The sequence below is a fragment of the Ruditapes philippinarum genome, unplaced genomic scaffold (assembly GCF_026571515.1).
Source record: "Ruditapes philippinarum isolate M1 unplaced genomic scaffold, ASM2657151v2 ctg1036_1_1_1_1, whole genome shotgun sequence".
Taxonomy (NCBI): domain Eukaryota; kingdom Metazoa; phylum Mollusca; class Bivalvia; order Venerida; family Veneridae; genus Ruditapes; species Ruditapes philippinarum.
This window is the reverse complement of record NW_026864070.1, coordinates 102,568-129,780: the sequence shown is the minus strand read 5'-3', so window position 1 is coordinate 129,780 and position 27,213 is coordinate 102,568. Positions and strand designations below refer to the sequence as shown.

General features: G+C 31.8%; 3 protein-coding genes and 1 long non-coding RNA gene across 4 annotated transcripts; all 4 read right to left on the bottom strand.

The window, feature by feature from the left end:
* Nucleotides 1-4,152: 4,152 nt before the first annotated feature.
* LOC132724325 (uncharacterized) lies at nucleotides 4,153-6,135 on the bottom strand. The gene is made up of 2 exons (XR_009624892.1): nucleotides 5,303-6,135; nucleotides 4,153-4,938 (listed from the first exon to the last, which is right to left on the bottom strand). It is a non-coding gene; the product is annotated as an uncharacterized LOC132724325 (long non-coding RNA).
* A 1,492-nt stretch (nucleotides 6,136-7,627) lies between these two features.
* LOC132724328 (cysteine-rich secretory protein LCCL domain-containing 2-like) lies at nucleotides 7,628-10,927 on the bottom strand. Its single transcript, XM_060709169.1, has 4 exons — nucleotides 9,688-10,927; nucleotides 8,467-8,527; nucleotides 7,970-8,087; nucleotides 7,628-7,744 (listed from the first exon to the last, which is right to left on the bottom strand). The coding sequence occupies exons 1-4, from the start codon at nucleotides 9,707-9,709 to the stop codon at nucleotides 7,628-7,630; spliced, it is 318 nt and encodes a 105-aa protein (XP_060565152.1). The 5' UTR covers nucleotides 9,710-10,927.
* Nucleotides 10,928-13,847: 2,920 nt separating this feature from the next.
* On the bottom strand, nucleotides 13,848-16,294 carry LOC132724330 (slit homolog 3 protein-like). The gene is made up of 2 exons (XM_060709171.1): nucleotides 16,100-16,294; nucleotides 13,848-14,499 (listed from the first exon to the last, which is right to left on the bottom strand). The coding sequence occupies exons 1-2, from the start codon at nucleotides 16,256-16,258 to the stop codon at nucleotides 14,059-14,061; spliced, it is 600 nt and encodes a 199-aa protein (XP_060565154.1). The 5' UTR covers nucleotides 16,259-16,294; the 3' UTR covers nucleotides 13,848-14,058.
* A 5,236-nt stretch (nucleotides 16,295-21,530) lies between these two features.
* On the bottom strand, nucleotides 21,531-25,333 carry LOC132724318 (insulin-like growth factor-binding protein complex acid labile subunit). The gene is made up of 3 exons (XM_060709160.1): nucleotides 24,524-25,333; nucleotides 23,925-24,140; nucleotides 21,531-22,282 (listed from the first exon to the last, which is right to left on the bottom strand). The coding sequence occupies exons 1-3, from the start codon at nucleotides 25,289-25,291 to the stop codon at nucleotides 21,842-21,844; spliced, it is 1,425 nt and encodes a 474-aa protein (XP_060565143.1). The 5' UTR covers nucleotides 25,292-25,333; the 3' UTR covers nucleotides 21,531-21,841.
* Between the last annotated feature and the right edge of the window lie 1,880 nt (nucleotides 25,334-27,213).

Sequence of the window (27,213 nt, the reverse complement as noted above, 5' to 3'; positions counted from 1 at the left end):
AATATTTGTCTAATTAATAATCCATTATTTGATATTTGGAACTAACAAGTCCTGTATACTAAGAAGTTCTTGTTCCTATAGCGCACAATTGTGACTATTGCAAAACTGCTCTGTTGGAAAGCTCAGCTGACTAAGCAATATAGAAAGGAATTCCCGAATATATAATGTAAAAATGATCTGCTGCAATGTTCAGCTGGCAGAGTAATCTAGCAGTGCATTCTGTAATAAAATGTAAAAAGATTCCGCTGGAATGCTCATCTGACTAAGCGATCTAGCGGGGCATTGTTTAATATGTGCTAGAATGTGGGACTGGCAGAGCAATCTAGCTGAGCATAGAGTTAAACTACTCTGCTAGAATGCTCAGTTGGGTAAATATTCTGACAGTGCATTCCTAAATATTATGTCAAAATGCTCAGCTGAATGCTTAGTTTGCTGAGCAATCTAGCGGGGCATTATTAAATATAGTATGCTATTTAATTATACCTATGAAATTTGGTGCTTAAGCACCCACTATTGCTCTGCCAGCTCGGTATATATCTTATACTATATTTAAGAATTCCCCACTATATTGAGTATTCCAACAGACTCGTGTTTACACTATATTCTGGAGTGTTCCGCTAGATTGCTCTTTTAGGTAAGCATTACATCAAAGCTTTTTTACTCTATATTTGATAATGCCTCGCTAGATTGCTTAGCCAACTGAGCATTCTACCAAAATATTGATTCCCTATATAAATTGTTATGCCTTTTTGCTTAGCTCACTGCTAACTTCTTAAATACAAAATTAAATTGTAGTGTTTTAAATACTGTAAGTACTGACATATTCGAATACTGAATCCTAATCTCTGAAATGTTGTAAAAAAATAAATGTTTGATTGCTTATTATGCCTATAAGAACATTCTTTTCCACAGACTTTGGATAACTATTCCCTTAAATGGCCTTTTCTGGGGATAAAACAAATGTTTTAATTAAAATAAAACAAGCATTCAAACGAGACTTTTTTTATCAGTACTTTACATTAGGATGAAAAGAGTGCAGTAAGATTTCGCAAATATCATATCACTATAGCTACACCAAATGGTTTAATGCAGAAGAAATGTTGCACGTGTGTCCTCCACGATTACAGATTTATTACATAATTACCATTGCCTTTTCAATACCATAATATTGATCTCACTCTTATCCTTTACAGTAACATATCAGTAATAAACCTCGGATTGATGTATTATCCTTACAGACATGAGTACAAATAAAAATTCAAAAACAAAAAAACAGAAACAAAAATGTTCCCACGTGTGACAAGTAAATTCGTAATTATTTTGAGAATACATCTTTAACTTTTGTTTCTAGATATATAAAGTGCCTCATAGCCTATTCCTGAATGTTTGATTTTTGGAACGGTCATACGAAGGGTAAACAATTTACCAAGTAAATGCATTCATGTTTTTCACTCGAAAAAATGGCCAACAGTGTGTACTTTATTTACTCAATTATCATTCTCTGCAATACCGATACTTGTTTGCAAATATATCTTCTTCCGTTGGGATATATAAATATCCAAGGGCATCTTCATGCACAGCACTGTAAATACTGCACGGAAATTTTATATCTATATTTAATTTGATGTTCATTGATGTTTGAAATGAAAGTCATTATGCTTGATTACGTAATTATTGTGAAAATATATTAAATTATTTTTTATTTAACGCTGCAAAAGCACAACAGTAAGGAGGAGATTCCATGCATTCATTGAAAATATTTTCTTTGTCTTTTATAGCAAATTGAAAGAAAATATTTCTTCTGGAATTTAAGTAAAAATACCAATTACAAAACTCATTCGTAACAGAGAAATGTAATTTTAATCTTATTGACATTATAAAGAAACAAAAATGTGTATGCATGAAATGTTTTTTCCCTTAATATATCGCGTATAATTACAATTATGCTAGAATATTTATCCTTTTTATATATCAGCTTTAAGATGTGGCTGGATTGTCTTATCAATAATCTAAATAATCAGTGATGAACTGTACATACCCTTCAGAATAACATTACAGAGCTTTTTAGAAAATGAAACAATGATTAACTATTCTGAAAAAATGAAGAAAAAAAAAGAAAAGAACAATAAAAAACGTTGTTAGATATTGATAGGTATAAAATGTATGACAAACCGATTCTATGTAATAGGCTTAGTCATTATGATATCTGAATTTGGTCATGTTTAATTTGGCACAGTTTTATTACGGTTGTCGTTTTAATTCAGTTCACAAGACGACCTAATTTTCATATATTTATGCTTACTGCCTCATAAGACATCTTTATCGTTTGGTACATGTCAAAATGCACAATATATATAAGTAATATAGACACATTTCATCATCTCAGTGCAATAACTGGTTAACTCCTATTTAGTATTAGATTTAGAAGACCTTCATGCATTATTGCACTAAAGTGACGAATTATCTTAAAACAAGCCTATCTATATTTTTTATATCATAAATATGATGCTCAAATTAAGATTTATCAATTTTGGAAGTTCCAAAAAAGCATTATTTAACAGATATTGCCGAATTTAACATTTAATGTAAATAAAGGGAGGTTATAAAAATTATATTTTCTATAAAGTCTAAGTCAAATTTGTCAATAAGAAATTAATGCATATGTTTTAATGATTACAAATAATATGTACAAATATTTGCAGTACTCAATCCTCAATTACACATTACAGGATCTTTAATTAAAACAATGAATCAGAAATGAATTACAACGTTTGAATTATTTGAAAATTTAGGATACTTTGATTTACCTTGACTGAGAATTATTGTACCTTATAAATTACTGATAAAAACGAAAAGTTTGAATAAGTTACAAGACCACCGATGCATCGGCACCAATTGTTTTACTTGTCATAATTCATGTTGTAATGATGGATAATAACTATTAACTTGCTGTTTAAAATGTACTGTTGACACTGCCAAATTGGTTATGAGCAAATAATTACCTTAGTTTCAGCTTCGAAAACAGCATAATTTTTTTTGATATAGCCTAAAATCATAAGCAGTTGTGATAAGTTGGTGTTGAATACTAAAACGCACGTACAGAATTGCATAGTAACACAGAGTGACCAATTTTATATGTATTGGAAAAAGATGTAAAAGGGTGCGGGAAATAGTTATTTCCAAATTTCTATAATAAAGTCACCTTTAGATGCTACGCTACTGTATTGAATATCTCAAAGTATGGTCGCATCCTACTATTTAATTGTCAGTTTTACTTTGTGTTATACTGTTCTGTGATGTAATGTAAATATGACGCACCCATTAGTTTCGTTTAATTGACATTTAATTCAATGTTTTTAACAAAAAGGCAACATTAGGACGTTCTGTCGGTAATTAATAGTTAATAATGTTTTACTGACACAGTTGATAATGATGGCATCTAATTACTTGTCTCTAATGTATGCAATAAAAAACTGGGAAAGGGGAAATTACCCGGAAGAAAGCAGTAAAACAAGAATATTATATGAAAATTATATGCAGACCCGGTTTGATAAGGTCTGTTCATAAGAGGTAATGTAAAAGTGCAACATCTCTCATACCGTCTAGCACCGGCTTAAGCGGTGTCTTCAAAACTAACTTATGTGCTGGTATCAATACTCCTGATGGACCAGAACATTTTTTGCAGCTGCCACGCGGCTCTTGACTATTGCTGATGTGAGGTATATAAAATTTGGAAAAATATGGTCATTCCTCGAAAGAATTTAAAAAACAATATTATATGAAGTTGATGTTCAATTGTAATCTAGCCTATTACGACATGTATCCCATTTACATGATCGTCGAGTACCGTTGTATCATTAGAGACTTGCATTGTCAGGTAGTTATCATGTTATTTATAGAGTATTGCTAGTTTTACTGACGTCAGTAAATATAAATGCTATTAACCTTTTATATATTTTAAAAGATTAATGCTATTTTAAGAATCACCTATGTCGAGAATTCAAAATATGTGACATTGATAAGTGACAAATATTATTTGCATTATTATTATTATTATTTGCATTGCCTGGTGTAAAGGTTTAAGTTTGTATTAAAAGAAATTTAACACATTTAGATACCTTTCAAAGAAAACAAAACGTTTGCAGGTCCCTCAATGGTTAAATAGCATCATAATTTATTTTGACAACTTTGTTAATATTTTAACACTGATGAAATATAAAATAGTCAAACAATTTCTGCATATAAAGGATTTGATAACATTTCCTAATTATAGATACACCGTATAGATATTAAACAATTTATAGTGCTCATCTAACTTTACTTACGGTGCTTTTCTATATTGTTAATAAATTTATATAAAACAAGTAATGAGACTGAAAACATTACTTTTACTTTTGAGATATTCTATTATATCATTTTATTACATGTAATAAAATATCTTCAGAAAATTGATAATAAGAAGTTACAATTAATATTGTTCTTATATCTTAAGAAGCAGGGAAAAGTATGTTTTATGGTTCAGCTTAGTATTCTGCAGGTATATTGCTACTATAAAGCATTCATACAAACGTTTTCCAGTTCTGTCCATGAACATGCTCAGTCAAACTGTTTTGACCTTGCAATATTTTTTAAATTTTACCGTTTTGGACGTTCTTTAGAATTCTTTGTAACCTTATATATAGCACCTTGTCACCATATACAATAACAATACAATGTCTGACACGATTTGTTTCTCTAACACATTTTTCTTTTGTAGTAGATACTTCAGTACATAAGTCTTTATTTTCGTCTGATACTTTTGTTGAATATGGCCAATATGTAATATTTTACCGTCATGTCTTATTTGGATTAATACTGAAATTTTGTTAATATGTGGCCGTTTTCGTATTGTCGTTTGAGATTTTCCGTGGCTTGTTAATTCCTCTTCGTCTCTTTTACCTGTAATGAATAATATATATATATATAGACATCTGCCTTTTGTAGTCCTATTTATAATTATTTGTAACAAATCATTTCTAATCACTTAAACAGATAGGTCATCTCTCACATTCAAATAAAATAGTGAGGTTGGTCGCTTGAAATATTTCTAATGTATTATTTGTATCAATTCCAGGATATTGTTATGCTTTTTATCATACAGATGCAATTAAAAGTCAAAAAGCTAATATTAGAATCAACGTTATTATGTCGTATCTGGATAATATAAATTTTGATTAAAAAAACAATGAAAATGATATTGGTGATGTTTATATTGCCAAAGGAATAAAATTTGTTTTAATCGAAATGCAAAAAATAAAGTTACCCTTTGGCAAAAATTGGGTTCAGCGAGCTTGTGCTTTAGAGCAGCAAAGGCCTTTCTGACATATATCTGTTTTGCCACATTTTGCACAGCGTTTTCCATACCAAAATGGATATTGACCATAGTAGTTTCCCCTGTTATACAATATTTCAAATTAAAAAGAAAAACGAATTTGAACACAAACGGCAAGATATACCATAATGAAAAAATACAAAATCTCATGAAAATGTAAACTTCGTGTTAGACATAATTTTATAGGAAGTAACATTGTTACTAATTATACGTTTTGTTAATGCTTTTGGTCTTAGCATTTTTTTCGCCTTGAGTTATAAGTCTCAACTGTTCAGGATATATGGGGACGTCTAACTTTCCTGGTGGAGAATGTGTGTCCCTCAATGCATGATATCAGTACGTAAAATACACTTGGGGTTACCTTTCGTCAGTGACCTTTAAGTGAAATACAATTTTGATTTCTCGTAGCTTTTAATGTACGTTTTGTTTGTTTGTCTATTTTGGTTTGTTTTATTATTTTTTTTGGGGGGGGGGGTATTACGTCACAGCGACGCACTATGCCTCAGGGGACTTCCGTGCATTATTTCAGGCTAGGTGGATATCTTCAACGCATGGAAGAGTCCAAACTTCCTGTCGGGATACGAACTTATAGCGGTGACGGGCATGTGGTTTGAAGTCAACGACCTTAACCACTCGGCCATGTACGAACCCATTTATGTTTTGTTAAAACAAACGTAGTTAAAAGGTGAATAAACTCTCAAAAATTAAAAAAAAATATACATTTAGCATGCACAAAATAATTTATTATAATTTAATTTATTCAGTTAAACTCGTGCATCGTTATAACACTTCAACTTGCACTTTAAGGATGTGTTCAACACAGAAATACCCCAAAGAAATTGATCATACTCAAGGTGGGTTGTAAAGCAAACAAGAAAATGGGCATTCTGTATTGGTGACCCCGACGTCCTCAACTGATTGCAAATTCTATAAGCACAACCGATCTTTGTCGTTTTGGCCCAAACCATCTGAAATAATTATATGATTCAAGAATTATTTGGCTATCTATATAATAACAGATCTGTTGCGGTCAGTATATGTAATTAATGGCTAACCCTTACACTTTTAAACAAATGAAAACAATTGACAGTACATTAGTTTCAAAATAGGGATAAAAGTTAAAGCTATCAAAATATCATATTGCCTTGTCGCATTCCAAAAAAAGAAAAAAAGTGCTTTATCCTATAGCAGAACTTTAAAACACAAAATTGAATTTGTCTACCAATAACATAACACAGCAATAGAACTGTGAAATTTATTATATTATAGCATAAATAGCAATATGTCATGTTAACATAGACCCGTTTTGTCACAATATATTATTACCACCTTTGTGACTATATCGTTATGGCAGATTTATTTTCTATTAGTATCGCCAATTCATAATTAATAAGTTTTATATGAACGTCAAATAGAACTGTTATCAATTTTGATATCAGTTGATAAGACAAGAGTTAATTAAGTAAATTATCATTAACCGTTATGGTTAGATAAGTAAATACGAGCAGAATACGAAATAACTAGGCTATTTAGCAGTTCTCCTGGGAACAAATGGCGTTACAAATGAAGCAAATGTCCGTTATAGTCGATAAATTTCTTTTAAGTTTTGTTTCCTAAAGTTAAACTATTACCATTTATAAAAAAAACATCAGTATTGTATAATAAGAACATAATTAATTTAATCTTAATATACTCCTTCAACACAGCAAACAGTATAAAGTAAAATTATTTCATTATTTCTCTTTTGTTTAATTACACTTAACATTATTTATACAAACATAAAACAAAATAAAATAAATCTGTAATATCTTTTTTGTCAGTTTTAATTTTACCAATTACGAAGTTATTGTGAGCACATAAGTAAGTAAACGTCTTGAAAATGAAGACCGTTTAAGTGTTGTTCTTTTAAATTAACAGATACTGAACATTCCAAGAAAATCAAATGCAGATTGTTGTGATAATGACTTAAATATAATGAAGAAAGTTTTAATTTCTGAAGCTAAAATTTATAAAAGATGTAAATGTAGCATCGACAAAAAAGCAATAGTTTTACACATATTTATACACGATGTTTATCATATATTAACATACACAGTGTCCACTGTATATTAATATACACGGTGTTGAATGTATATGAACATTTATATAGTCAAACCTGAGTATAATGACACGCTGCTCTACAATTTTTAGACCATTTCCACGAGAACTTCTCATCGTACCATCCTTTAATAGCTTTAATGATGACGTCAGAGGGTTTTAGAACACGGTCCTCCATTGATAGGCTAGATTCTCTCCAAGACCACGTTTTTGATGTGCCAAATAACAATTCTCAGACCATGTAGCAGCATCTTGTGCTAACGTGGTATCCCATACCTAGTTTTAACATATTTTACCGTATTGTAAATACTAACCGAGACAAGAAGAGTTTATGTTTAAAATTGTAAATTATTATCAATTAAATAAAATAATAGTTTTCAGAAATATCTGAAAAAAAAAAAAAAATTCTATTTCAGCTCCTGAGAAAAATCTAAATACAATACCACTCGGTGTAAAATTATGTTTCTTTTACCATTCATGTATAAAGCATTATAATCTTACCAACATTTGCATATCGGAAGCATACTCCTTGTTTCTGTATTTATTATGAATTCTTGTTATTCTTGTTATCTGGCTGCATACTTCTTCAATGACACTAACCTTGTCCCCGTTCTTGAGACTAGAACCAGGCATACAAAATGGCTGTTAAACATGGTTCAACTTTTAAAACGATGCCCATTGTTAAATTATAAAATTACATTGTCAAATATAAGAGAAGTTTCAACTAATTAGGCCACTTATGAACATTTTTTTCACATCTTAAAATTCGGAACGAGCCTTTTCTTTTATATGAAACAACAATGTCAGCATCTCTGACTAGGTTACAAAAACATTCAATTTAATTTGTGGTAAAATCAAAGTCATGTAATAATGAGACCGTATGACACGATAATACATGTTTTAACAGGGTATACTCTAATAAGGTTATGTCACTTAGTTCAGATATATTAAAGAATAAGACATTTTCTGTTAAAACTCAAGTTTGATAGAAATATTACATGGCTACTGCTACTGCGTATCTTAATCGACCACGTAAAATATAGGTCAACTTCGCGTGACCTGAAATTAAAACAAATAACCGTAAAACTTTGTGTTTCAAAACAAATTATAATTAATGTCAATTGGTTGTACTTTCTAATGATTTGGAGTCATTGACTTTAACAATTTTGATGTTGATCGCTGAAAACTGGTTTAATAATTGATGATAGCCGTTATACATGGTTTGCGTTTTGAACAAATCAACAAATGGAGGTTTCAATAACGCATATATATACATTTATATTTGTGGCATTATAAATAATTTTAATATCAAGCTCATCAAGTCGAGCAGTTATTAGCATTTGAATTTAATAAACTTACAATCTACCACAAAGCCGATACAGCTGCAAATTGACCTCGGATGACCTTGAAAAATGCATGTTGTGACAAACAATGTGTTGCATTAGTTTAAATTAGGCGCAGTTAAATCAATAAATGTCTAATATTTTCATATTGTCAAATTTAACAACATTTAATATGTGTTATGTTGTATGGATGATAACAAGATTCAAACCATTCTACTATTTATTATAATCATTTAATACATGTTGTAAAGACCAGAGCTCAAGTGAGAATGACCAGGTATCAGAGTGGCATGATCATATATATAACATAGCTTTAATGAATATCATGTAAAGGAAAGTTATCCTATTCACTGTACAACTAAACATGCACAGAGTTATCTGATCTTGATATCCTAACAATATGATAAAGGATTCTCTATTGTTCATTTGAAATACAATTGATCATGGCGGCACATGTCAACATGATCATTACAATACCTGCAATCATAACAAAACATATGTTTAATCGGAATAGATAATGAATGATTGGGCTAATTGGATAGTAATTGATTTTAAGTACAGTGTAATATCCCCTTAAATTCAAGCCAGGCCGAAGAGGATGCTAAACTTTTAGCGTTTCGAACGTTTCAAAAGTGTTTTAAAAATTTTATTATTAGTGAATTTATCAATCATAGAGCTTGGATTATCGCTGATTACCATACTATTGGCATTCTTAATATTAAGTTTAAGCAGCATTTTTCTTGATAATGTATGCAAGACGTTGGTGACTTGCTAGAAAACTGGTTTACGTACTCTCTCTGGTATTTTTTCCTGGTTAAGCCTGTCCTTACGAATCATCATTTACTATCTATTTTAATGTTTGTTTGTTTAAATTACCTGCTATTGACCTCTGAAACATAAAGTGGCGTCCGTGGCCGAGTGGTGAAGGTCGTTGACTTCAATCCTCTTGACCCTCACCGCTGTTGGTTCGATTTTGGATTCTTTCATATAAGGAAGATATTCAGCTAGTTTATAGAACGTCTCGGTTCTACTCAGGTGTCTGTTCGTGCTTGAAATACTGCACGGAAGGCCATTTGAGGTCTTCCTACTCAACTGAAGCTGGAACGTCGCCGTATGACATATACTGTATTGGTGTGAAACAAACAATTAAATCTTAAGCACAAAAGAAATGTATGAATAGTTCTTCTTATTTTATATTTAAGCATACAATTAACCATTTCATCCTATTACGAACAATATTTTCCATTCATGTAACTATAATGTTTTATCCCTCCGTAAATGTCGAGTTAAAGCAATTAAATTTCCACCGTCTGAATAACAGAGCTGCCACAGAAATTATTCAGCTGGTGACATGAGAACTATATTTTAAAAAGGCAATATTAAGACGTTCTGTCGGGTAAAATAAGTAAACAAATTTATTGACACAGTTATACACATGTTTATGATAACTATGGTATCTAATTACTTGTTTTTTGTGTATGCAATAAAAATCTGGAAAAGGGAGATTCCCCGAGAGCAGTAAAACAAGAATATTATATGAAAATTATATGCAGACCCGGTTTGATAATGTCTGTTCATAACAAATTATGTAAAAGTGTAACATGTCTCATGCGGTATCTTCAAAACTAACTAATGTGCTAATAATTCTGATTGACCAGAGAAGTTGAAGTGAAGTATCGGGCAACTTTTTGCAGCTGCCACATGTCATTTGACTATTGCTGATGTGAAGTATAAGCATTTTGGAAAATCAGGCCAATAATTCCTCGAAAGAATTAAAACAACAGTATTGTATGAAGTTGATGTTCATAAAACAGACTAAATAGGAGTCTCGATAAGTCAAAATTTGACCTAAGCTGAGTTAAAATACAAAGATAAGAAGGAAATTTGACGGGATTTTAGAAGTTCTTCGACTAAAGCGGAATTTTGAGTAAAACGATTTTGACTTATTGAGAGTCAACTGTATTTATGCCAAGTAATTTCAAAATCCCTTGAACTATAAAGAAGTTATAGATCGGACACAAAATATATCCTATAACAGACTATGTAAATCTTTGACCTCTTAGTGTGACATTGACCTTGGAGGTAGGGACACAGGTGTAAAGCATGACATATCATCTTATCATTGGCTATTTGTGCCAAGTATTTTCAAAATCCCTTGATCTATGAAGAAGTTACGGACAGGACACAAAATATACCATATAACAGACTGTTATCATTTTACATCTATGATTGACCTTGACCTTGGAGGTTAAGGTGCAGGTGTTGTACTTGACATATCGTTTTCTTATAGTGACTATTTGTGCCTAGTTAGTTTAAAGTCCTGAAGAAGCTCTTGATCGGACACAAAATATACCCTAAAACAGACTATGTTATTTTTTTACCTCTAACTTTGACCTTGAACTTGGAGGTAGTGATGCAGGTGTTGTGCACGACACATTTTCTTATTATAGTGACTATTTGTGGCAAGTATTTACAAAATATTTCGATGTATGAAAAAGTTATGGACCGGACACAAAATATACCCTATAACAGACTATGTTATTCTTTGACCTCCAAGTGTGACCTTGACCTTGGAGGTATGTGACCGGTTGTTGCGCATGACACATCTTCTCATTATTGTGAACAATTGTGGCAAGTATTTACAAAATCCCTTCAAATATAAGAAAGTTATGGAGCGGACACGACAAATATCTCAAATAGACAATGTTGACCTTAAATGAGCAAGTTCGACCTTGACCTTGGAGGCAGGGGTCTGGTTGTTGCGCATGACACATCGTCTTATTATAAAAAACATTTGTGCCAAGTTATTTCAGATTCCTTTGATAAATGACAAAGTTATGGACGGGCACGAAGGTGTGACGGACAGACAGACGGACGTTCTCACAGGACAGTAATTATGTGGCTACTCTATTGTTCTCTCTATTGTTCTTTTTAGCCACACAAAAGAAAATAGACACATAAAAGCATTACGGAATGAATGACATCAAAGAGAAAGAACAGTTACCTATTGTCCCACTAGCCACATAATTACTCTCCTGTGAGTGCGGACAGACAGACAGACGGACGGGAGTCCGGCCGTAATGGAATAAGGGGCCATTTCTTTTATTATTTTCTATTGTTTAATAGAGGACCAATGACCCCTTACTCTATTGTTACGGAATGAACTCTATTGTTCTCTTTTATTCTGTTTACAGTTAGATGGCCCTCTATCCCTAGAGTAGTGCGGACAGACAGACGGACGGAGCCTATTTCTATATTCCCTTTTTTTCTTTGAAAAGGTGGGGGACAATGAAAAATAGGACAATCATTAAAATAGGAAAAACATCTGAAAACAAACCTACCGGTATATTTTGAATCGTGGAATGACACAAAAGTGTCATGTTGAAGGTTCCATAATTTGCAAATGTTTCTTAATTCAAAAATGAACTGTTTTCGTGTTTTAATTTTGAATTCTGCTAAAGGCAGTGCTGGGAGGGATGGACAGTGACTTGCACTTTCCAGTACTCACCATGAACAGGCTCAATCGAACCGAGCGTGCAAAATTTTCAATTTTGTATTTTAGAGTTTTTTAGGGATTCCTTTTTTCTTTAGAAAAAAACTATACTGAAGTGATATACGGGGCAACTTTTTTTATATGCAACATAGCATTTACACTTGTAGCTGTATGATAAACGGTATTAAACATGAGTGAATTTCGAAAATTGATTTATAGACCTACTCGATTTGGTGCCAAAAACGACGTCAACTATGTTAAAAACGATTTAGATTATGCCAAAAACATGTGTTGCATTAGGTTAGGGGAAAAGTATAGTTTTAGCATTTTGGTTAATGAAATAGTTTACGTTAAACGTGATTAGAATTCAGAAAAGAGTAGATCCCACGATAGCAATGAAAGCATAAACAAATATTATCTCTTAAATTGCAGACTGGGCTTTACACAGTCTGTTAACGAGAGGCAAAAGAAAGTGTAACATCTTTCACACCATATAGCGCCGACCAGAGCAATACTCAAATCCCTTCGGATGAGATCCTGTACTGGGATGATACAAGGGATGCCGAGAAGGATACTAGTATGTTTCTCCTGCTCTTCAAGTGTTTCAATTGTAAAATCATTCAGATCTTTATTTCCATTTGGTTTAGTGGCCTCAAATATCCAAACATTTTCTGATATAAATTCTGTTGTTTAAGATGAAGATCCGTGGTAACACAATGGTTAGTGTTTATAAAGATATTGGCAAGTCGTTGCTTTCAACTGAATATCTACCAGATGATTAGAAAGGCCTTTTCAAACAGTGATTCATAAGAAAAAAAATCATACCCGTAAATATAATATATATGTTAATCATACACTAATAATGCGTTTTCATTTGTTAGTTAATGAATATGTTTCCTTGCCCGTGGTAATAATAGTATGTAATTAACTATTAATTAGCTAATAGTAAGCTTGATTTAGTCTTGATTAAATGCAGTTGAAGCTGGTGATCACTACACTTATTTTATTTACTTTGTTTTGGAAAAACACCTTTTTAAACAATATCATACCTTATGCTATGTTTAAGTCGGTCGAACATGTAAATTGTATGACTTTGTTAAAATAGTGTCCACAATGTTTTACCAAGAGACCGTCCATCCAATATCAAGTCGGTAACATTATGCACTGTGTGATTTCTTGATGTTAATGTTATATATCTAAATTCAATTTGTTTAGTTAATTATTCGAAAAATAAAATCATGTTCCTTTACAAAACCACATGCCGCTTACAAGACTTTTTAAACATCGACTAATTTCGAACAAAGTATAAATAATCAAACTATCTTCCAAAATTTTGAATTTCATTCCTTCAGTATTTTAAGTACTATTATTTGTTATTGCAACTACTCAGGAGCAAGTATTTCTCAAAATATTGTATTGTAATCGTAAAGCGGTGTATTCGGTTTTAACAATAACATAATTATATTTTCAATGTTGTTTTGCCTATATAGATCTATTTACAGTTTTTCAAACATGTAAAATGTAGTTACGTAGTGGACATTCAAAATATGGTTCGGAAATAGGAAACATTTTCGCACAATGTAGATTGTCGTTTTTTCTCCGGTGGGAAAGCGTAAAATTATAATGGCTTATAAAATATTGAACAATGTTTTCTCATCCATGTATTTTGTATATATTTTTTTTATCTGATTATGATTTTACAAATAAAAGTCTGCTCGAATTATCTATTTGTATTAGGAATAATAAATTTCGTTCTACATACATACAAAATCGCTTGGTTTAAGATCAATGAAAGACTTTTCTGCGAGCTTGACTGGTGTTGCACATTTGAGAGTGTACGGAAGCTCAATGGTATAAGTGGCATTGTCCAGTGCTTCTCTCAACCACCTTAGGTGACAATCACAATTCCACAAGTTGCCAGCAAGTCTTACATTAGCTGTGCTTGTAAGATGAGAGAAAACCTCAGCTTTCAGATTTTGTAACCTATTAAAACTGAGGTTAATGTCGCTTGATTGCAATGATTTGAATGCATCTTGGGCAATGGTTGTAATCCAGTTATATGACAAATTCAACCATAAAAGTGAAGTCAACCCGACAAACGTATCATTAGTAATTGCAGATAAATTGTTGTGACTCATGTCCAGGTTTTGTAAATCGACCATGCTTTGAAAGGTAAAGTCCTCCAACTGTGCAATCTGAAAATATTATGTAAATATGATTGTTCTGCTTCTTGCTTAAATGCGGAAGGACAATTAGTTTATTAGAGATTTATTTTAGAATATTAATAAACATGCATGAGTTTAGAAACTTGTGTAATAGTATATATAATTTGTTTTTGTATCAATACTTATATTCACTTCGACACTACTCTTAGAATAAAAGTATTGTATCAACTCAAATTTTAATAATGATAGTAATCAAAATATTTTTGGGATCAATAAAATTCAATTTTAAATTAATTTTGGGGAAATAGCTGGAAAAATAAATGTACTCTATTAATAACATGACAAAAAATAGAATTATGAAATGTTGTTCGTTATTATCTTGTATAACAGAGTCTTAACAATAGTGCTGCTAACTTTTGAACATTTAACAACAAAACTGAATGTTACTGTCTGTCTCAATTCAATCATGTAATTTCATGGAGTCAGCATGTTGTCAAGTGCTTGTAAAGCAGGTTTAAGAAATGCTCTTACTTTACTTCAGTTTAGTAAAAGAGTTTTTTGTCTTTAACCTACGCGTTCACTAACAGATGCAAAAACATAATGGTGTTGAAGGTTGTTTATGCTTAAAAATCTGGAAAACAAAATTATCCCTCGAAGACTTAATTACAACAAGAATTACATGAAAATTTGCAGACTTTGTTTGACTAAAGCTGTACATGGGGGTAATGAATGAATGCAACATCCCTCACGTGCCCTAGCACTGGCTTGAGCAAGTACTCAATTCTCAACACTTAAAAGTGCTGGCATCAATGATACCTAAGTACCAGAAAAATATAACAACACTGAGCCGTTCTTATGGGACGTGAGAAAAATTTTGTACTTCACAACAGCAGGTGTCAAGTGCCGTGTGGCAGCCGTAAAAAGTTGCCCCGTACTTCACTTCAGTGTTGTTATATTTTCTGGTCCTTCGGGATCATTGATGCCAACACTATAAAGTGTTGAGAATTGAGTACCGCTCAAGCCGGTGCTAGGGGGCGTGAGGGATGTTGCACTTATACATAATCCCTCATGTACAGACTCAATCAAACCGAGTCTGCAATTCTTATGTTATTTTGTTGTGATTAATGCTTCCGAGGGATCACTTTGTTTCCAGAATTTTTTACACATTCCATCACATGTAATTAAATGAGAAAACAAACGAGAACAAAGATCAACAAGGCAAAGGCAACCTTCACAGGACGCAGCCCCCCAACACCTCAGCTTCAACATCAGGGCATCCAGAAGGCACCGAAACAAATCGGTAGATGAATCAAGGGTGGCGAAAGGAGGGGAGGGGCATGAAATAAGTGAAATGATAAAAACTAAAAGGGGCCCATAAGGGACAAGGGACAACTGCTTCTTTTCATTGCTCTCGAGAGATCTCCCTTCTGTCCGATTTGTTTGTTTATTTGTATGCAGACACAATTTTGTCTTGGGTACATGACATACGAAGGGCTTTATCTAGTGTTAGAAGAACTTGTAACCTAACCAATATATTACATGTTGTTGTAATTTTTATATAGGTTATTAGGTGTATTTGAAGCAATAAAATAAAATAAGTTTAATCAAGAGGATTCTTTTTAATATTTACCTTGTTTTGGTCTAGTTTGAGATCATGTAAAGAGACGAGTTGTCTAAATGCATCTTTATCCACAACACTGATGTTATTACTACTCATATGTAATTCATACGCTCCTGTTAACCCAGCTAATGTGTTTCCCGTTAATTTATTGATGTTATTGTAACTCATATCCAACGAGATTTGTTTTTTGTCTAACCCATCAAACGCAAAGTCTTCAACATTTGTGATCTGAAATAAACGTTGGTAATATATTCAGCTCTGGTATAAACATAACATTTGTAGACTGATGTTTGTGGAGACCTTGGTATGAGCAAGGGAAAATTCTAATAATTTTAAAAAATAACTCCATAGTCGTTTGCGTTTTCGTTAAGTTTCTACTCCTTTGTAAAATATCGTTCTTTGTAAAATCTTAGTAATCAAATGACTAGCCGTGCCATTTTATAATTTAATAATTTTCAAAAACCTCAATTCAGTAAGAAAAAAAGACAGATAACGATATTTTAATTTATGGTTTCTATGTTTGTTGGTTTGTTTTGCAATAGTATTTTATGCATGATTTTATATATAAATATATATAACAATGACGACATTTTCACATGAACAGTAATTTTCATACCATATTTTTGTTGAAGATACAAGTATATCAGATTCGGCGTAGATTTGAAGTCATAAGCTCTAAGCTCAAAAATGGCATTGCCGCTGTAATCGATACTTGTAACAGAACTTGGAAGATTGGACACTACGTGTTTCAATTCATTATCAAAAAATGAAACAGAGTCAAGTGCTTGGTTTTTCTTGAATACGTCCAAAGGAAAACTATCTTCGTTTAGATTGTTGTCATTGAACTGAAGTAATGAAAGAGATGGTATATCATCCAACACACCAGCTTCTAATTTCGTTAACATACAGTCCGACAAAAATAACGAATCTAAGTTTGGATAGTTTCTAAAGCTACCAGACTTTTAGAGTGCCTAGATTGTTTTCTGCTACGCTAAGCGTACTAAATATAAGGTGGTAACAGTTGTGGGATAGAAGTTGAAACGCCGCCATCGACGACTATTTCATTCAGGAGTGGTAAGTTCAGGGTCTTTAGATTGTAATTCTCCTCATTTGTATTTATTTCCTGAAAGGCGACCTTTTTGTAATTTTGAAGAGCTTTTCCAGTGGCTGAATAGGAATGTGGGATATATTACACCCACTTAAATCTAGGTAATTGTGTCCTCAGGAATATTTGATGGAACATCAGTGAGGTTATAACAATCTAACTTCCTTTGCGCCAAAGATAGTTTCACATTCACATGAGAACAGGACACGTGATATTTTTGGTAACAGCTTGCACGATGAACGGACAAAGCATGTATAGAAAACAGGAAAATCGTCTAAAAGACATAGTTCTGAAAAGATAAAAACAGACAATTTGTTAAAATAAATGAAATTTTTTTTTAAATGGTTTAAGTCACACCTACACTTTAAAGGACATATGGCGACTTTTCAGCTTTACCGGTTAAGGGAGACATCATGTGCCCCTCCTTACATTATTTAAGGCATAAGCAGGCACCCGAGTAGAGCCACCGACGTTCCATAAGCTAGCTGGATAGCTTCCTCACATAAAAAAATCCGAAGTCCCTGGTAAGATTTGAACCCACAGGTGTGGGGTCAGCGGTTCGAAGACAACAATCTTTAACTCTAGGCCACGGATCCCCATCCCATAAAATAGTCTACATTTTTGTGTGTTTTAGTTTCAAACTATTTGTAATTTTCAGGTCAGCGGCTTCGAGAGATATTTTTCAAATGATGAAAAGGTGGTATAGAGCCGTGTTACCTTTAAAGTAACATATCTTATGATCTTTTTCATTTATAGTCTGAATCAAATAATACTGTTATAATAATAAAAAAAAGAAAGAAATAGTTAAAAAGTATACTTGCATGTGATAGATTAGCTAAATTTTGGTAGTTGAATTATCCACTAAACAGTTAAAACAACAACTTTATATCAGTTTAGTGTTTCAAACTTGCGGAATGAAAACCTTTTGCTTGACATTCAAAGAATAAGCCTGAAAATTCCAACGTAACTATTTATATGAATAGGAGAAAACTTGCCGGGTTATTAATGTATGAACTTAAACAATTTATACCTTTGTCAACGAAAAACCCGAAGCCTCATACCAATGAATCTAAGAACGCATATCATCAAAATAATGTACGCTGATAACAACTTATATACAAAAACAAAGTGTTTTATTACCAAAACAAAATATGGAATTCATGCACTCCGCCGTTATTTTGTTTAAAATCTAAAAAAAATATATGTTTATAATTAACTTCTGTTGCAGATGAAATAAAATGTTTCTAATATTTTGGAGTGGTTAAAAACTACCTTTTCTGAAGTTCTAGCCAAAACAAATGTAAAAAATGTGATAAGAGATCAAAACAGATTGCATTCGTAAATATTTTTGTATATAATTTCTGAGCTGAATGAAAGTAAATAAATAAATGAATGTCAATTTACAAATAAATAAATAAATAAATAAATAAATAAATAAATAAATGAATGAATGAATGAATAAATAAATAAATAAATGAATCAATGAATAAATTAATATAAATAAATTAATAAATAAATACATAACTTTTTTAATAAAAATGTAAATAGATAAATAAATAATAAATAAATTTCTATTTATCATTCGTGAATCTAACACTATTATTGTGTTAATTAAAACATGTGTCTAATAGGTGAAAATTGGCTCTGCCTTCCAAACTAGTACAATATATTACATAATTTCCATGTTGTGCTATTTTACACAAGCATAGTCATAGGTTTGAACCTGATATATGAAACACAAACACAAAAAAACTGTCATTCAATATCGTTACAAACATTGAACAGGTCTTATGTTCATTTCAGAAGACATTCTTAACCTATACCTTGTTGGAACTGAAAATGTTAAGCCTTTGTCACTAGTATAGAATCAGACTAGCAAGCATATCGTGAGTGTTAACAGGCTCAGTTCCAATATTGACTTCTTGTATAAATATTCAGCAGGTCAAGGGTTAACAATATTTTTTTTTTATTTCAGTGAACCATAGTAACCGTGAGTGACAGATATAAATAATAGACAGGGAGAAGAGAAATAAAATGTAACAGTATAGTAAAGCCGTATAATTATGTTTCAATAAGTATATGCTATAAAACCGGCGATAATGTCTTGATTGTATATATATTATGCAAAACGTTATCCATTAAAGAGGTAAAGATGTCCTTAAAAAATGACTTCACACAATTTTCTTTATCATTAAATTTAATAATTATATATCTTGACATAGTCTCTCATATTTCATTATTGAATGGATTCTTTTATATTTTAAATGGCTTGACTTAAAAAATGAGGTTGTAGTTATTGTAGCTGTTGTCAAAACTTTATGTAAACTATTACTCTGAAGAATGTAGTCAAAATACACGTCATTTCACATAATGTGTGTAATGCAGATTTAACAATGACCTTCTGTATGTTATATTACCATCAAAATAAAGTATTGTGAGACATAACAAAACGCCCTCGAAAACGTTATATAATAGAAAGAGCATCGAAACTCGAGGCTATCTGATCTGTTCCTCAGTGTTTTGATGTTTTTCTCTTTTATTTCATAGGCAAAAAGTAAAACACGTTCCATGTTGTCACAATAATGTTGAAACCCGAGAAAAAGAAACCAATGAACGAGGTTCTGAATACGATATTTCTATTACTAACCTTTTATCTGTTGTCAAATAAGTAAACATCAGAAAAAATGTGCCAATGCTCTGGAGTGCGGGTAACTTTATCCGTATTCCAGCTAACACATTGTCCATATGTATGATTTACTATATTTTATAAAAATATTCATATCCTTTATTGTAAAATAGTTATTCGTTAAGGACAGTTGACTTAAAATTACCCCGCCCCACAACCCCCAACAAAACAACAACAAACAAACAGACAAAGAAAAAATATTTGAGCTATTATAATGTCGAGGGTGAATGTCCATGGTAAAAAGATAGCTTTACACGGGATGTATCGGAAATTGTATGAAACAGAGGAAAACATAATCCCCGAAGAACGGCAAACACGGCAACATTTAAAACAATGCAGGCTCAGTTTGCCTTGTGCTCTACCCTGTTTTATTGGTGGTTCTGCTTGGCTCCTTGCCGCTAGTCCTTTGTTGCTTGGTCATGTGGGGATTGCGTTCATTTTGTTCATCATTTTTTATTATGTCTGTTCATGGACGGTACTGGAATTTGTTCTTAAGAGATAGAGTAAAGTGTAGCGTCACTTACGTTCCGTGGCACCTGGATTAAGGTAGTACACCCCTAATGACACTATGAGAATATGTAAAATTGACATCATAGGACAGTTATATGTCTAAATGTCACCTGTATGCAAAATTTAAACAATATTTACCATGTGGTTTATGAGTTATGGGAATTTTTCTGAACTAAAACTTTGCCATTAGAAGGGCTTTTTTCAGAAATGAGGAAACTCTAAATAATCTGTAATAACATCGTTATGAAAAATGTTTTCCTATTGCTCATTGTTAAGAAACAAATAATGACATTCAGGTAGCAAATTAAACGAGCAAAATGATTGTTCCTAAACGAAATGTTTTAAATATGTAAAAAAAAATTGTAACCCTACCCCACCCCCTTTAAACACTTATTTGACCATTTCCCTACGTAAAAAGCCTTATTTGAAATATCCCAAAAGTTTTCCACAATAAGGGGCTGTTTTCAAAGTTTGCCTAAATCTTCTTTAATGTATATTGGTTGGGCTGGCAAAATATAAAATACTTTTACCGTGTAGTATTTATTTTATTAAACTTTAAAAATATCTGGTATCATATTTGCTATTAAATTTGGCATTTTTTAGCAAATAAATACCTACAATAATTATATAATTAAAATTAAACACTTTTTTTCTTCCATTTGGGATCTGAGAAATTCATAAAAAATATTAAAAAGAAAAAAAAGAAAGAAAAAAAGTTGCCCCTTCTGGGGTTTGAACCCACACCCCTCAGTTTCAATACACTTGACAGTGATTCGAGCCTATTTAAATACTCTTCAAAGTGGAGAATGTGCATTAGGGGTGTACTACCTTAACGTTATCAAAACAGCAACACAGTGAAGTATTAGAATGAATTATCAAAATATAAAAAATATAACTATACTGGAGAGAAATAAGGGGCAACTTTTACAAGTGCCACAAAACATTAACACCAGCAGTTGTATGAAAAACGGCATTAAACATGAGACGATTTCGAAAATTGATAAGAATCAATTCGATTCATTTGATGCCAGAAACGACGTCAAAGTCTATTAGATTATGTCAAAAACACTTATTGCACTATATGATGAAGAACATAGACCTTTGTCTTGAAAGCATCAACAAATACTAGCTATAAAATTATTATATCTTTTCAATGTTGTTGTGCCTGTATAATTCTTTACAAATTTTCAAACATGCAAATTGTAGTATTTGATATGATGTATTACACATTCAAAATGTGGTTCGGAAAAAAGAAATATTTTACGTTATGAAGATTGCCTCTTGTCTCTCCGACGGAAAGCGTAAAATAATAAATGACGTATGAAACATTGAACAATGTTTTCCCATCCGTGTGTCTAGTACATAATTATTATCTGATTAAGCATTTTACATATAAAAGTCTGCTCAAATTTGACATATAAAATATCTATTTGAATAATGAAATTTTGTCCTACATACACACAAAATCGCTTGGTTTAAGATCAATGAAAGATTTTCCTGCGACCTTGACTGGTGTTGCACATTTGAGAGTGTACGGAAGCTCAATGGTATAAGTGGCATTGTCCAGTGCTTCTCTCAACCATCTTAGGTGACAATCACAATTCCACAAGTTGCCAGCTAGTCTTACATTAGCTGTGCTTGTAAGATGAGAGAAAACCTCAACCTGAAGACTTTGTAACCTATTAAAACTGAGGTCAATGTCGCTTGATTTGAGTGATTTGAATGCATCTTGCGCAATGGTTGTTATCCAGTTATATGACAAGTTGAACCACAAAAGTGAGGTTAACCCGGCAAAAGTATTATTAGTAACTGCAGATAAATTGTTGTAACTCATGTCCAGGTTTTGTAAATCGACCATGCTTTGAAAGGTAAAGTCCTCCAACTGTACAATCTGAAAATATTATGTAAATATGATTGTTCTGCTTCATGATTAAATGCGGAAGGACAAATAGTTGATAGTATAATGATATAAGAATATTAATGAACATGCATGAGTTTAGAAACAGGTATTATAGTATGGTCTATATGATTTGATTTTGTATCAATACTTATATTCACTTCGAAACTACTCTTAGAATAAAAGTAGTGTACCAACTCAAATTTTAATAATGATAGTAAACACATATGTATGCATCAATATGATATTTTACTTACTTTTTTGTGGATAGTGGATACAATAAATGTACTCTATTAATAACATGACAAAAAATAGAATTATGAAATGTTGTTCGTTATTATCTTGTATAATAGAGTATTAACTAGAAATGTGTCATCATGCCAAGACCTTAAAACTATTCAATGTTAACATAAACCATTGTTATACACTGTTAAAGGCACTGAAATTATTCAGTCTTAACCTTTTGTAAATTGCATATTGCATATTTGTAGCCAAAATAATGGCCACATACATTTCCACAAAAGTATGAGTGCTGAAACTGAAAATTCAAAATTTTTCCAACATTCAAGAAAGATAAGTTTGTCCAAAATCATTGAACCACGACCAAATTCAAACTTGAACTGCTTATTCCTAAGATGTATCTATATGTGAAATTTAAGTTGAATGTGTACAACCATTGGGGAGATAATGAACGTAAACTTAAAATTCAAAGTTCAAGAGAGATAAGTCTGCCAGCTATCATCAAACCATGATTAAATTCGAAATTGACCAATGCATTCTTATGACATATCCATATCTTTAATTTGAGTTGAATATGTTGGGGAGATAATGAAAGGGAACTGAAAATTTCTTTTCTTTCAAAGTTAAAGGGGCATAACTCTGCAAAAAAATCATTGAATAATGACAAAATTCAAACTTGACCTGTGCATTCCTTTGACGTATCCATATGTCAAATCTGAGTTGAATGTGTAATACCCTAGAGGAGATAACGAATGGAAACTGAAAATTTCAAATTATTTTCAAAGTGAAAGGGACATAACTCTACCAAAAATCATCGAACCATGACCAAATTCCAACTTGACCTGCGCATTCCTTTGACATATCCATATGTCAAATTTGAGTTGAATATGTAACACTATTGGGGATAATGAACAGAAACTGAAAATTTCACATTATTTTCAAAGTAAAAGGGACATTACTCTGCAAAAAATCATTGAACCATAACCAAAATCGTACTTGACCTGTATTTTATCATGACATATCCATATGTCAAGTTTGAGTTGAATGTGTTGTACCGTTGGGGAGATAATGAACGGAAACTGAAAATTTCATATTATTTTCAAAGTAAAAGGGGCATAACTCTGCCAAAAATCATCAAACCATGACCAAATTCGAATTCTCATGACATATCCATTTGTCAAGTTTGAGTTGAATGTGTTGTACCGTTGGGGAGATAATGGACGGAAACTGAAAATTTCATATTATTTTCAAAGTAAAAGGGGCATAACTCTGCCATGGTAACCCAACCAATATTTTGATGTTTACGTGTTGTTGTTATTTATATATTGGTTATTTCGTGTATTTGAAGCTATAAAAAGAAATAAGTTTCATCAAGAGGAGTCTTTGTAATATTTACCTTGTTTTGATCTAGTTTGAGATCATTTACAGAGACGAGTTGTCTAAATGCATTTTTATCTACGACACTGATGTTATTACCACTCATATGTAATTCATAGACTCCTGTTAACCCAGCTAATGTGTTTCTGCTTAATTTATTGATGTTATTGTAACTCATATCCAACGAAATTTGTTTGTCTAACCCATCAAAAGCAAAGTCTTCAACATTTGTGATCTGAAATAAACGTTGTAATATTTATATTCAACACTGGTATAAACATTTGTAGACTGTTGTTTGTGGATACCTTGGTATGAGCTAAGGAAATTTTAATAAATGTAATAACTTCATGGTCGTTTACATTTACTAATACTCCTTTGTAAAAATATCGTTCTTGTAAAATCTAGTAATCAAATGACTAAACGTGACATTTTGTGATTTAATAATTGCCAAAACATGAGTGTAGTAAGAAAAAGACAGATATCGCTATGTTTATTTATGCTTTCTATGTGTTTTTGTTTGTTTTGCAATTCTTTTGAAAGAATTATATGCATGGTTTTATATATAAGTATATATATATAACAATGACGACATTTTCACATGAACAGTAATTTTCATACCATATTTTGTTGAAGATACAAGTATATCAGATTCGGCGTAGATTTGAAGTCATAAGCTCTAAGCTCAAAAATGGCATTGTCGCTGTAATCGACACTTGTAACAGAACTTGGAAGATTGGACACTACGTGTTTCAATTCATTATCAAAAAATGAAACAGAGTCAAGTGCTTGGTTTTTCTTGAATACGTCCAAAGGAAAACTGTCTTCGTTTAGATTGTTGCTATTGAACTCAAGTGAGGAAAGAGAAGGAATATCATCCAACACACCAGCTTCTAATTCCGTTAACATACAGTCCCACAAACTTAACGTTTCTAAGTTTGGGTAGTTCCTAAAGCTTCCAGACTTTAGAGTTCCTAGATTGTTATATGCTACACTAAGCGCACCAATATAAGATGGTAACAGTTGTGGGATAGAAGTAGAAACGCCGCCATCGACGACTATTTCATTCAGAAGTGGCAAGTCCAGGGCCGTAAGATTGTAATTCTCTTCATTTGTATTTATTTCCTGAAAGGTGAAGATTTGTAATTTGAAGAGCTTTTCCAGAGGTTGAATATGAATGTGGGATATATTACACCCGCTTAAATCTAGCCAATTGGTGTTTTCGGGAATATTTGACGGAATATCAGTGAGGTTAGCACAATCTACTTCCTTCATTCCAAAGAAAGTGTCGCATTCACATGAGGCAGGACACGTGACATTTTTAGTTACAGCTTGAACGATGAACGGACAAAGCATATATAGAAAAAAGGAAAATCGTCTTACAGACATAATTCTGAAAATATAAAAACAGCAGAATTGTTAAAATGAATATGTTTTGTTGTTGTTGTTGTTGTTGTTGTGTTTAAGTCATACCGACACTTTATAAATATCATATGGCAACTTTTCAGCTTTACTGTTTGAAGAACACGTCATGTGGTCCTCTGTACATTATCTCAAGCACAAACGGACACCTGAGTAGAGCTACAGACGTTCCATATGCTAGTTTGATAGCAAAATTGGAACCCAGAGGTGAAGGGCAAGTGGTTCGAAGTCAACGAGCCTAATCAGCTTTACTGGTTTAGAAAGACCTCATGTGCTTTTCTATCGGACATGGACGCCCCATAAAAATACTCTTCATTTTTGTTTATTTCAGTTTCAATCAATTGTATTGTTCAAATCACCGGGTTCGAGATATATTTTTCAAATGATGAAAAGCTGGTGCATCCTTTGGTACCTTAAATAGTTTAATCATATATATGACAATTGTTATTAACAGTCTATAGTAAATAATTTACATTGAATGTTATAATAATGAGAAAAAAGTAAAAGTTTTTAAAAATACTTGCATGTGATGAGAGATGAGTTAAATGATCAAATAAACTGGAAAAAAACATCAATTTTATAATCCGTTTTGTGTTTCAAACTTGCGGAATGAATATCTTTTGTTTAATCTTAAAAGAATAAGCGTTACGTGCCTGAAAATTCCAGAGTAACTATTTGTAGAAATAGGAGTAGACTTCCTGTTTTATATATGTATGAAATTAAAGAATATATAAATTAATGGAAAACCTGAAGTCTAATACCAACTGATCTAGGAACGCACATCATCCAAATAATTCACGCTGATAACAACCAATATACTGAAACAAAGTGTTGTATTACCAAAACAAAATACGGCATACTTGATTTTTAAGGTCAAACACTCCACCGATATTTTGTTTTAAATCTAAAAAAATGCTTCTTTATAATTAACTTCATTTGCAGATAAACAAAAATGTTTTTTTTACATTTTGGAGCAGTTAAAACTACTTGTACTTTTCAAAAGAAATGCAAAAAAATGTAATAAAAAGAGATAAAACATTAATAAAAAAATTATTGCTTTTGCACAATCTTTTGTATTTCTAAGCTGAATGAAAGTGTGTGCTGTTTAGATAGATAGACTTATCATAAATGATTGTTGATTGTATACTGAGTATGACCTTAATTTGCAAATAAATTAATAAATAAATACTATTAGATGAATAATCAAACAAACTAGTAAATAATTAAATAAATGAATAAATAAATAAATAAATAAGCAAATAAATAAATAAATAAATAAATAAATAAATAAATAATCAAACAAACAAGTAAATAGATAAATAAATTTCAATTTCTTATTCGTGAATTCAACACTATTAAACGTTTGGTAAATAATACGTAACCCGAGTGCCTACTGGGTGAACTTTTTGTCATCATAAAAATATTTCCTTTTTCCTGTGAACGGTTACAGATCCAATTTTACACAAGCATGACCATAGTTTTGAATCTGATATGCTACACGAATGAAAAACAAATACAAAATATATGTACATTGTCATTCCTTATCGTCACAAACTACTGAGTAGGTTGAACATAACTGAACACCATATAATTACAATTTTTAAGACATTCTTAACATGTACCCTGTTAGGACTGAAAATGTAAAGCCTTTGTCACTAGTATGGATCCAGACTAACATGCCACATTAGTGCAATTTTACCAGGCTTTGTTCCAATATTAGATTAGAATCTGAATAGTCTTTAACACATAATTGAGCCACGTCACGACAAAACCAACATAATGGGTTTGCAACCAGTATGGGTCCAGACCAGCCTGCGCATCAGCGCAGTCTGATCAGGATTCATGCTGTTCGCTTACCAACCCTATTACAAGTACAGAAACTGATAGCG